This window comes from Geotrypetes seraphini, chromosome 10 (genome assembly GCF_902459505.1).
Source record: "Geotrypetes seraphini chromosome 10, aGeoSer1.1, whole genome shotgun sequence".
Classification (NCBI taxonomy): domain Eukaryota; kingdom Metazoa; phylum Chordata; class Amphibia; order Gymnophiona; family Dermophiidae; genus Geotrypetes; species Geotrypetes seraphini.
The window spans coordinates 27,799,856-27,812,373 of record NC_047093.1 but is presented as its reverse complement, the minus strand read 5'-3'; the positions used below and the strand labels follow the sequence as shown (position 1 = coordinate 27,812,373).

The window sequence follows — 12,518 nt, the reverse complement described above, 5'->3', positions numbered from 1 at the left end:
TACTAAATAAAATAGCTTTATTCCATTTGAATTCTAAATGTCAGATGCATTTAAGGAACTGCATCTACATTGCCTACTATGAAAAAATACCCAACCTTGATCACAAATGTAATCTTTCAAGAGGAAACACATGATTTCATGGCAAAATGTGCAAATATTTGGAGCAGTCAGTTTGATGTCAGATGCTAAAAGTAAAACTGGACCGTCCTCTAAGCTATAAAATCACAATTAAAAACCCCAATTTTTTTTTTTAATTAAATAAAATAACACGGCATTCCAATTTTCAATTCTAACTCCTCATGGAAACTATTGCTCTCTTTGGAAACAATTGATGGAAATTTTAATACTGCCTAGCTATGGAAGATACCTATCAAATTTTATTTCTTTTTTATCGATGTTATCAGAGATGACCTCGGCCTTCTCCAAGCAACCAGGACTGCTGTGGAATTTGAGCCAGGCAACGCAGAGATTTCAGCGCTAGCCTGCAAAATCCTCTTCAACTCAACCGTGTTTTTAGGACGGCCTGGAATCTGAATGGTGGCCAACGTTCATAACCTCGGAACGAGCCGGCTGACTCCATACGAGTGGGCTAAGTTGTCCTCAACGAAGCCATCGAAAAGCACATGTCGAAATAATGTCACCTGTCACCCTGCCAAAGCTGGGTTGTAGGATTGTTTTTTTTCTTTTTGGCCTCATACGAGGTTGCACAGCTTTCTCAGGATGACTTCGTGATCTGGATGAAGATTGCACAAGACTGTGGGCCTTTGCTTCTCTGCTGATGCTTGGCTAGGACATAACGTAGACTTCAAATAGGCTGGCAGCTGCATGCATTCGATAGAAAATCCCAAAAGGCAAACAGATGTTTGTGAGGATAACCCATTTAGAAAGTCCATAGAATTTCAGCTCCAATCCAGCCGTGAACTGCAGACGAGCGCCAAATGCAGGCATGATCCAGCACTGTGGAGAAAAATGATCATTTTAGTTGCAAAGACTTCTGAAGAAACCAGGGGGAACTGAACAGAGATGAAGAGAGAGCATGAAGGCCCTGATTCTACTGTATAAAAAGCAGCTACTGTTAGGCGATTAGATTGGCATGCCTAGTCAATCTAGGATCCTAACTTACCCCCTCTTTTACTAAGCTGCGGTAATTTTAGCAGCCCCAAATGAACCAATTAAAAAATTAAGGCCCTCTTTTACTCAACCACAGTAGAGGTCTACCGTACCCTAGAGTGCTAAATGTTCCGACGCTGCTCCCACGCTCATAGAATTCCCATGAGCATTGGCGCATTTAGCGGTCCAGACCGCGGTAGGAACCTCTACTGTGGTTTAGTAAAAGAGGGCCTTAATTTTTTAATTGGCTCTTTCGGTGCTGCTAAATTATTTTGAGGCAGGTGCGATGTAAGCATCTACACAAGGGGTGTCCAACCTGCAGCCCAAGGGCCGCATGCGGCCCCGTGAAGTATTTTGTACTTTTGCCCAGTCAAGGGCAATGCAGTGTTTTCCTCTGCTGCCCCTGGGTGTTTACCGTCTTGCTGGCTCCCTCCTCTGTCTTACTGCAGCGTTTGCGCAGCCCCAGAAACATTTTTTTTGGCCAGTGCGGCCCAGGGAAGCCAAAAGGTTGGACACCCCCGATCTACACTGAGGCACCTGCTGGCACCTACTTGAAAAGTAGGCATGGTTAGGGACTGAGTTAGGCCACTGGTATTTTAGGCCCAGGAAACTCTGGCCTAATATACCAGCATCTAAGTGTCTGCTGCCTACCTGCACCTAACTTGGGTTAGGCACCGTTAGGCGTAATTCTATAAATGGTGCCTTTGAATGACGTGCCGTTTCCCTGGGTGCTCACCAGTTTAGGCGCCATTTTTAGAATCAAGCCCAAAATGTGTGACCACAATCACAGAAGAGATTATGCAGAGCCCGGTGTCTGGTGTCACTCTTCTCCCTCCCCTAGGTGACTTGTACCTTTCCAGCCAGTGGCATAGAAATGGGGGGTAGGCGAGGGGGGTGGACCGCCCCGAGCGCCATCTTGCTCAGGGTGCCGGCACCTCTCCACCTCCCCTTCCCACTTCACCCCCCCCTTCCACGCCCCTTCTCTTCCCCCATACCTTTTCAACTTCGGGGCTCTCTCTGATGTCGCTTCTGTGACCCACGCCTATGAAGTGACATCACAGACAGCACCGAAGCCGACATGGGCAGTAAGTTGGTGGCTGCTCGCTGAAGTCAAAAAGGTATGGGGAAGGGGCACGCGCGTGCTGCAGGGGGGTTGGGGAAAAGGGCGAGGGAGGAGCACCACCGCCCCGGACGTCGCTCACCCTTGCGACGCTACTGTTTCCAACTTCTGAGCTTGTGCATTTGGATGGTATTAACCCTAAACAGGCTTTCTAAATACAGTATCTCAAACAGTGTTTTGAAAAAGGTGTACATCTTCTTTTCAACTTGAGAGCTAATCCATTTTCTTTTACTAGTTTCAGAAAAGTTCCCATTATCCCTTTGTATATAACATTCCTTATTATACCCGTGCATGGAACTCCTCTCGTATGAGGAAAGGCTAAAACGGTTAGAGCTCTTCAGCTTGGAAAAGAGACGACCGAGGGAGAGATATGACTGAAGTCTACAAAATCCTGAGTGGAGTAGAACGGGTACAAGTGGATCGAATTTTCACTCCGTCAAAAATTACAAAGACTAGGGGACACTCAATGACGTTACAGGGAAATACTTTTAAAACCAATAGGAGGAAATATTTTTTCACTCAGAGAATAGTTAAGCTCTGGAACATGCTGCCAGAGGATGTGGTAAGAGTGGATAGCGTAGCTGGTTTTAAGAAAGGTTTGGATAAGTTCCTGGAGGAAAAGTCCATAGTCTGTTATTGAGAAAGACATGGGGGAAGCCACTGCTTGCCCTGGATCGGTAGCATGGAATGTTGCTACTCCTTGGGATTCTAGAATCTTGCTACTCTCTGGGATTCCGGAATCTTGCTATTCTTTGAGATTCTGTATGGAATGTTGCTACTCCTTGGGTTTTGGCCAGATACTAAGGACCTGGATTGGCCACCATGAGAACGAGCTACTGGGCTTGATGGACCATTGCTCTGACCCAGTAAGGCTATTCTTATGTTCTTATGCAAATCTCCCTACTTTGTGTCCTTGTCTTCTCCTGTATTATACGTTCTCTTTCTCAAGAGTTTATATAGATGCTGTCTTTGTACCGTCCTATCTCTTAATCCGCTGCAGTTGTTCATTTAGAAATACTCGAACGAAGAACTGCGCTTTGAATCATTTCTTAAACTGCAGAGCAGATGTAGCTGACCAGGTGAAACATTCCACATCAAAGGCCCTGCTACTGAGAATGCCGAAGCTCTCATCGCGACATAAGGCCAACGTTATCAAGGCCAACGTTATCAAGACCAACGTTAGCCGCATTGCTTGATTGCTGAGTCAGACCTCAGAGCCCTAATAACAGTTTTAAAAAACCATGGAACCTTGTACACAAAGCCCGAAGATTAACTGCCAGGATCTTATATTATATGCTGTACTTTATAGGCAGCCAATGGAGCTGTTTCAATATTGATGTAATTTGGGCAAATTAGAGATTAATAAACAAAAGGAACAAAAAAAAAAAAGTTCCATGGGATGTCAACAAATGAACAAACAAAGTGGAACATTAGGGAGTCCAAAGCACTTTTAATAAAATATAAAACAGTCCATGTAATAACAAGTTGCTCTCTGGGAGAACAGACAGTTCCAAGCAGTCACTTTCTCTTGACACAGCCATGTTTTGGCTGGTGAGGAGAATGTGGCGTAGTGGTTAGAGCTACAGGCTCAACACCCTGAAGTTGTGGTTCAAATCCTGCACTGCTCCTTGTGACCCTGAGCAAGTCACTTAATGCTTCACTGCCCCCGGTACATTAGATAGATTGTGAGCCCACTGGGATAGACAGGCAAAATGCTTGCAGTACCTGTATGTAAACCGCTTTGAATGTAATTGTAAAGATAGTATACAGGTCCCAATCCTTTTCTCTGATGTCATAATGCCTCATTCCACCAATAAATGCCAACCTCATCAGTGATGTCACAATGGCTTCATTGTTCTATACTTGGCTCACTTCTGATATTGTATTGGAGGAGAGTGTGGTGCAGTGGTTAGAGCTACAGCTTCAGCACCCTGAGGCTGTGGGTTCAAACCCCACACTGCTTCTTGTGACTCTGGGCAACTCACTTAATGCTCCACTGCCCCAGGTACATTAGATAGATTGTGAGCCCACCGGGACAGAGAAGGAAAATGTTTGAAGTACCTGTATGTAAACCATTTTGAGTGTGGTTGTAAAACTCCAAAAAAGCAATATACAAGTGCCAATCCCTTTCATCCAGAGAAGGAAAACACACCCTGCAAACTCACTGGTCGAGAAGATATCAGCTGATGCGTAGAATGCAAAGAAAATGAGCTATAGCCAGTAAAACAATCACACACCAAAATATTTATCAAAGCTGTCAGCATTTTGGGGCTCCTTTTACAAAGGTGGGCTAAGCGTTTTAGCATGCGCTAAATCAACAAATGCACTAACCGCTAATGCATCCATAGGATAACAGGATCTTTTCCAGATAAGCCCCGCCACTAATGGAAAAAGTGCACGCGCCAAAAGTTAAGCCCCGCCACCTTTTGCCAGCGCACGCAACCTTAACCAGTGAAGTTCTCAGCACAACGCCCCCACAACGCGATGCGATATGTATAAAGTAAAGTGGGGGGGGGGGGTTCCCCCCCACACACCCTCGTCGGAGCACCCAAAAAAGATTATAAAAAGAGGATATGAAACTTAGCATTATAAAAAATAGGATAAACTGTCAACCATTTTTTTAAGGGCTCCGACGGGGGAGGGGGCGTGGGGGGGAACCCCCCACTTTACTTTCTACAGATCGCGCCTCTTTTTTATAATCTTATTTGGGTGGCGGGGGTTAACTTTTTGGCGGGGCTTATCTGGAAAAGATCCGGATAACATGCATGTGTTAGCGTTTAGCATGTGTTTAGCGCGCGATATTTACCGCACGCTAAAAAGCATAGCGCACCTTAGTAAAAGAGGGGGTTGGTGTGTGTTTGCTTTACTGGCTACAGCTCATTTAGAACCGTGTTCTAAGCATCAGGTATATCATCTCGACCAGTGAGTTTGCAAGGCGTGTTTTCCTTCTGCTGATGAAGGCTCACCAGCCAAAACACGGCCATGCTGAGAGAAATAAGACTGCTTGGAACTGTGAGAAAGTGACTGCTTTGACCTGAATTGTTCTCCCAGAGAACAACTTGTTATTACATGGACTATTTTATTCAATGTGCTTTGGACTCCCTAGTGTTCCGCTTTGTTTGTTCAAACTTAAGAGAGTCTCGTAATCAACCTTGCGGTAGAGTCTCGTAATCAACCTTGCGGTAGCATACTGCACAATTTTTAGATTCTGCAACTAGCGTTTGCATTTAAGTGCTATGGGAATAGGATAATGGGAGCTGATTACTGGCACCTATATGTTTAAATTAATATGGATTTGTAACCCCACTCTCAGAATGCCCCAACTCTGCTCTTCCTGCTCTATATGTGTTATACAGTATTCCCCTGAAATTCACGGGGGTTCCGTTCCAGGACCCCCCATGAATTTCAAAAAACCGCAAATGTGTTTTTTTTGCCTGTCAAAAGGCAGGGGAGGCAGGAGAGGGCAGCTGGAGTGCCGGCGGTTGAAGAAAATCATGGTCTGCTCCGACCGCCTCTTCCTTAGGTAAAGTTGGGCTACACCAATCAGGAGCTGCTTTGACACGCAGCTCCTGATTGATGTAGCCCGACTTTACCTAAGGAAGAGGCGGTCGGAGCAGACTGTGAGTGAGCGAGTCTGCGATTCGCAAATTCGCAGGGGAACACGGTATATATAACTTAAAATACCCGCAGAATGCCCTCAATTTTTTAACAGTAGTTATTCACTCAATACAGGATCAAACATATAACTGAATTTTAAATACTGACCTGTAGCTGTTCAAGAGTTAATACAATAATATTCACAGCAGGCTTTCTTCTAGAACCTGAGATTTATTTCATGTCACCTTGTTGTGCCGCTAAAGAATGTTTGGTTCATTATACTTATAAGGTCATCAATGACTACCTAGGTCAGGGGTGTCCAATGTCGGTCCTCGAGGGCCGCAGTCCAGTCGGATTTTCAGGATGTCCCCAATGAATATACATGAGGTCTATTTGCATGCCCTGCTTTCATTGTATGCTAATAGATCTCATGCATATTCATTGGGGAAATCCTGAAAACCCGACTGGATTGCGACCCTCGAGGACTGACATTGGACACCCCTGACCTAGTGGAACTAAGAACACACCATCAATGTACAAGACTACGAACCCCTCTGTATGAAATACTGTGGTACATTCCAATTAACAGCCAATAAGAGGGACTAATCCAAAGCAGGAAGTAGTGGAGAAAAAGACCTCAGCGTCACACAGGATAGGAGTAAAACTATCTATCCTGAGGACAATCTAGCTTCAAATAAATATTTGAAGAAGAAGACACATCCCCAATCATAAAAAAAATCTCTACTCAAACTACCATTGCTCTTAATTTACTGATTTACTAAACTGTATAGGCAATCTGAACACTTTGAATAACAAGTTGAGTATGTTTAAACTTTATTTTACTTTCCTTCTTTGATTGCACTCTTTCCTTCCTATTGTTTTCTTCATATATGGTTCTCCTCTGTATTTAAAAAATACTGAATTGTAGTTCTGTTCCCTCTTACCTTTTGTATTAGTGGGTCTGTAAGTCTATTTGTCTAACCCATTATTCTAAATTTTAAATTGTATGTCTAAATATATGTTTATATTTTTATCAATTTTGTACCTCGCTTAGTAAAACTAAATAAGCGATTCATCAAACTCAAATAAAACTTGAAACAATAAATGAAACCCAACCTATCTTCCAAAGATGTCTCCTCAACCCAGCTTCATGTAGATCGCTATCTTTGATTTTGTGGACTCTTTGGCAGACAAGATCTTTCTGAGAAGTACTTTTCTTGTTTTCCTACATGAAGCCGGGTTGAGGAGACATCTTTGGAAGATAAGTGGGTTATGATTTATTGCTACTCAACTTGTTATTCAGAGTGTTCAGGTTGCCTATATAGTTTTGTAAATCAGTAAATTAAGAGCAATGTTAGTTTGAGTGGAGTTTTATTATGACCAAGGATGTGTCTTGTTCTTCAAATTTTTATTTGAAGCTAGATTGTCCTCAGAATAGATAGTTTTACTCCTATCCTGTGTGACACTGAGGTCTTTTTCTCCACTACTTCCTGCTTTGGATTAGTCCCTCTAACTGGCTATTAATTTGAATGTACTATTTTTTGATTTTGTAATTTGAAACATTCGACTTGGAGTTTTTTTCATATGTATAAGCTGCCAGATTTTACTTACAATGACATTACACAGAAGCAGAAATAAGGAAAGCTCCTTCAAAATCCGACTCTTCCAGCTGTTCTTCTTGTAATGCATTGTGAGGTGCATTGCATCCGTTGATTTACCAGTTTGGATCCTTGTTGGTTCTTCACTGTGATTCAGGGTGGATGGTGACGATGAGCTGCTGTCATCGGGGAAGGGGATGGAGATGCTTTTATTGATGTAGATGAGTCCTAAAGGGTCATCGTTCTGCTCATGTTGAACGTGCTTGAAAGATCGCCGATGAAGACCTTCGATGATGAACATGTTCTGCACTGTGTGCTGGATGACCATCATCAATGCATAAACTAGATTCAGGCAATTCAGGAGTTCTTTGGGGCTGATGGTCACCATGGCCAAAATGGAGTAGTAAGAAATGCAGTATTGCCCAAGTGTAGCCCCCAACAGTAGGGCTACATCTAATTTTCTGCTGGGATTCTTCTCGTTATCTATCTCCCTCTTATCAAACCTGTAAATGATGGATCCTGCAAGAGCCCCGAGGGACATGAGACTCAGGCACACGATGTTGAAAATATAAAACATGATAAGGGCTCGGTCCTTGTTGTCGCTGGTTCTCACGTTTATTTTGTAGCTTATGAAAGCCACAAGGCCAACAGCAAGCATACATATTCCCGTAAGCAAACCTATGAAGAGGGTCTGCTTACAAAAGCAGAATTTCAGCCGATGCTGCTGCTGGTGGTGGATGTCATCATCGATGAGGCGTCCAACATTCTTCCACATGACGTAAGTTATTGCAGAAGCAAAAAGGCTGTATTCGATGTTGAAGGGATACATGTAATAAAATCCTTTCTCGAAGATATGACAGATTCTTGTGATGCAGCTGCACCCGATATATGATTCACCTTCAATTGAAAAGGACAAATGGATACGCTTAAATTGAAATGCAATCCTTCTTTTTCTAACACCATATATCACCACAGATTACTGCCCTTGGAAGTCCAATGAGGGTATTTTATAAAACATGCACAAATTTACTCAACTGCATGCCAGAAAACTTAAAAGTATTTATGACACCAATACTTAGGGCTCCTTTTATCAAGCCGCGCTAGCGGGGTTAACGCGCGTTAACCCCTGCGCTGGCCAAAAACTACCGCCTGCTCAAGAGGAGGTGGTAGCGGCTAGCGCGGCCGGCGGTTTAGCATGTGTTATTATGCGCATTAAACCGCTAGCGCGGCTTGATAAAAGGAGCCCTTAGTGCTGGTTGCATAAGTGGCATCAGTGGCGTAGCAAGGGTGAGAGGCGTCCAGGGATAGCATCAGCTCTTCCTCTGATGTCACTTCCTAGGCACGGGTCCAGGAAGTGACATCAGAGGAAGAGCCGATACTGGCATGACAGCAGCTTGGGGATTGCGGCTCACGCCAGGAATGTTACAGAGGTAGGGGGGAAGGGAAACAGCACGCACATGTGGCAGTGGGGTGGCGGGAAGGAGTGGGGGGAGGGCAGAGAAGAGGACAGGTGCCTGCGCACTCACCGAGACGGTGCCCAGGGTGGACTGCCCCTCCACCTCCATTGAGTGTCACAGAAGAGTACCCCAGAGGTTAGAGGGGAGCTTGGTTCATATCCTGCCTGTAGTACGTGTAAGCTCTGGAATGAGGAGGCCAGTGGCATTGTGAGGGTGAGAGGTGCTCGGGGCAGTGCCGCCTCTCTCCTACCCTCTTCCCTGCCCCCCCACCTCTTCAACTTTCCCAATGTAAGCAGCATCACTAACTCGCTGCCCATATTGGCGTTGGCACTCCCTCTGACGTCACAGGACCCAGAAGTGAGGTCAGAGGGAGAGCCAACGCTGGCGTAAGCAACAGGTTGGATTTGCTGCTAGAGGTACAGTGGTGGGGGATGGGAGTGAAGGCGCGAGTGTGGCAGGGGAGCGGGGAGGGGGCAGAGAGGAGGATGGGTGCCGGTACCCCCATCAAGACGGCACCCAGGGCGGACCGCAACTCCCCCCTTACTATGCCCCTGGAAGGGGCATAGGATGAAGGTGAAAAGGGATAGATTCGAAAGTAACCTCGGAAAACACTTTTTCAAGGAAAGGGTGGTGAATGCTTGGAATGGAGGTGGTGAAGACAAAAAGTGTATCTGAATTCAAGGAAGCTTGGGACAAGTAGCCTTGGATCTCTAAAGGAGAGGACATGGTTGGGTAGATAGGCCAATGGTCTTTATCTCCTTTCATTTTTCTCTGTTTCTGTTTGGGTGGGGGCTTCCCTGTGAGAGGATACTCTATGGAGAGTGCTGAGTGGGCTAGGATATCTGATGGGGGTGGGGGGGGTTGATCAGGTGTAGAAGGGGCATGCTATTGTCCAGGGGGACTCAAACCAAAGGGGCTACCTCAGGGGAGCTTTTGATTTCTTGAGCCTGGCCCACATTCCATTGGTTGTTGAGTTTTGGTTTTTTTTTTTTCTCATTTTAAATAAAACAAACAGCTAACAAAAGAAAAAGCACCCTTTCCCATTCCTCAAATATTGAACTGCAACAGCTAAATACTCGTATAATCCAGCTAGTCAGCGCCAGTGTTCTCTTGCCTTCTCTATCTTTCCTAACCCCCATTTCTTTTACTAAGCTGCGGGAGAGGTTTTTACTGCGGCCCAGAGCACTAAATGCTCCAAAGCTCAAAGAATTCCTATGAGCTTCTGAGCAGCGTCGGAGCACTTAGCATCCCAGGCAGCGGTAGAAACCTATCCCGCAGCTTAGAAAAAGAGGGCCTTAAGTTTGTTTCTTCCTGAGTATGACAACTGAATGTGTCATACTCAGGAAGTATGACAAGAAACATTTTCACTCTATTCACCCTCTGTGGAAAAATGAAGCTTTCTGGAAGTGAACGATACCTGCAGCAGCCAGTCTGTGGGTAATATTTTCCATTTCACTGAAGTTGTGTTTTATTGTTAAATACTGCTCCTTGACGTAGTTCTCGAGGTATTTTTCCTCTATCTCCTTTGACTGATGCACCGATTCATCTGTCACTGCCGCCATCCACACGGCCATGTTAGTACTCAAGACGAGCATCAGACCATACCTATGGGGATAGACGAACAGGATGACCACACAACCAGGTTAGGAAAAAGCAGGGCTTGATTGTGGAGGAGAGGCAAGTAGGTCAGCCTCAGGTGCAACAGGAGAAGAGGGGTTGGATTAAAGACTAGAGGCCTGTAAGGTAATAATAACGTCATATTGGTGATCCTATGGAAATAGGCCATAAAGTACAATATTGTTAAGAGGTGCAGTATATGTGGAGGGGGTCCCAAATTTGTTGGTATTTTTTTAAGGGAACCATGCTTTTCTGCAAAGCATCTTTCATATTTGGCAATCAAGCACCACCGTATGCCACCATTCATTATAATGTACATCAAATAAATTCTTCCATTTGACTGTCTTAATCAACGTTATTATTATCTTACAGGGTTAAAATAGCTACTTTCTTGTTCGACAGAAATTAATCATAACAATTGGATCACATTTGATTATTCGAGTTGTTTTGTCTTAATGCACAGTTTATGTCTTGTTTTTCCTTGTTTTATTGTGAAAATAACCAATAAACATTTTGAACTTAAAAAAATAAATAGAGGCCTGGATACACAATACTCACTGACCGTCTAACCATCATTGCTAAACCAGCTTGAACTGGTTTAGCGTTGACCTAATTTGCCGACTGTGGTTCACTGTGTGCTTTTCCATGCATTCCTACATTCTCCGACTCTCCCATGCAAACAACTTCATTAGTATTAAACATGAGGTCATTAATATTAAAAAGGCTCTCCAATCAATGGCCTAAGGCAGTCACTAAATCTAGTGAAGGCTACTAAGGACCCGAAAAAAAATGCCAGGTCTGTCATAAAAATAGAGAGGCAGGAGCGATATCCAGTTGCTCCTACATCTGAAACCTGTGTCCCCATGCTCCTGAACCACCCCCCTCTGCAAAGATTGCATCTACCTGAACCTCCCCCCCCCGCTCCCAATCCCCCCCACGAATATCACGGTTATCTGATCCCTCCCACGAATATCATTGACAGGAGGGATGCCCACTCCCTCCTGCCTCGGCTACCCAGACACCCTCACACACACCCCAATCCCTCCCAATGGCCTCCCCACCCAACAACTTAAAAAAATCAGCAGGAGGAAAGCCCACTCCCTCTTGCCTCAGCCACCCTGACCACCCCACACCCCTGACTGACCAAAGCCTGGATCCCCCACACCCCCACCCTCCTCCCAACAAGGCTACCCTTCTGACCCCTTCCACCACACTACCCCCAAGAGAGGACCCTGGTGGGCTGGGAGGAGAACCCTCCAGCTCAACCCCCCTATCCCCCCTCCAATCTCCTATGGGAAGGGCCTTAGGTATCTTAATCAATTGGAGTCTTAGGCTCCTCCCAGTACACATTGCCTAAGGCCTCTTCTATGGGAAGGGCCTTAGGTATCTGGGCCAATCAGAGTCTTAGGCCCCTCCCCAGTGCATCCCAGGATGTACCAGGGAGGGGAGAGCTTGCCATTTTGAAGAGGCAGGCCTGCCGGCAAGAAGAAGTGGGCATCCCTCTTGCTAGCCAGATTTTATCTTACTTTTGTAAAAGGGCCTCAAAGTTAAAGAAAGAAAGAGGCATGTATGGAAAACAAAACAAAATAAGATAAATGGAAAAGGAAATAAAAATAAAAATCTCCAAAATGAAACAAGAGGTTTTGTTTTCCATCTACACCCCTAACTTAATCATACCAGCAGCTGAAGGTGGGAGCTCACCTGGTTATCTGAGTGTGGATCTGAACACAGTGTTTGCAGGAAACCCAAAGAAAGTAGGTCTAGAAAAAAACATTCAAAAACAAACAGTAAAACTTTCTCTATAGAATCCATAAATTTCTTAAAATGAAGTTAGAAATGCATGCTTTTAAATGTTAAAAGAGATGCTGTATGTAGTGAGGGTTCTTTTTATATCTATCTGGTCCTTCAAAGCCTATTTTCTCTTTTTTTCACATCCATCTCTAATGAATTAAGATTTGCTTTATTCTCGCTTACCAGGTTCAAAGGTAGGATAAACAGGAAGCTAAGAGATCAATTATG

The 12,518-nt window shown here is 44.6% G+C and overlaps 1 protein-coding gene across 2 annotated transcripts in view; it reads right to left on the bottom strand.

Annotated features, from left to right (window-relative positions):
* LOC117368041 (proton channel OTOP2-like) overlaps nt 1-12,518 on the bottom strand; it is a 49,349-nt gene continuing 36,831 nt past the window's right edge. For both annotated transcript variants that reach the window (XM_033961288.1, XM_033961287.1), the window contains 4 exons: nt 12,201-12,259; nt 10,300-10,487; nt 7,439-8,322; nt 1-957 (listed from right to left, as the gene is read on the bottom strand). In XM_033961288.1, coding sequence (XP_033817179.1) covers nt 787-957; nt 7,439-8,322; nt 10,300-10,487; nt 12,201-12,259 — 1,302 coding nt within the window. In that variant the 3' untranslated portion in view covers nt 1-786. The remainder of the gene's footprint in view (nt 958-7,438; nt 8,323-10,299; nt 10,488-12,200; nt 12,260-12,518) is intronic.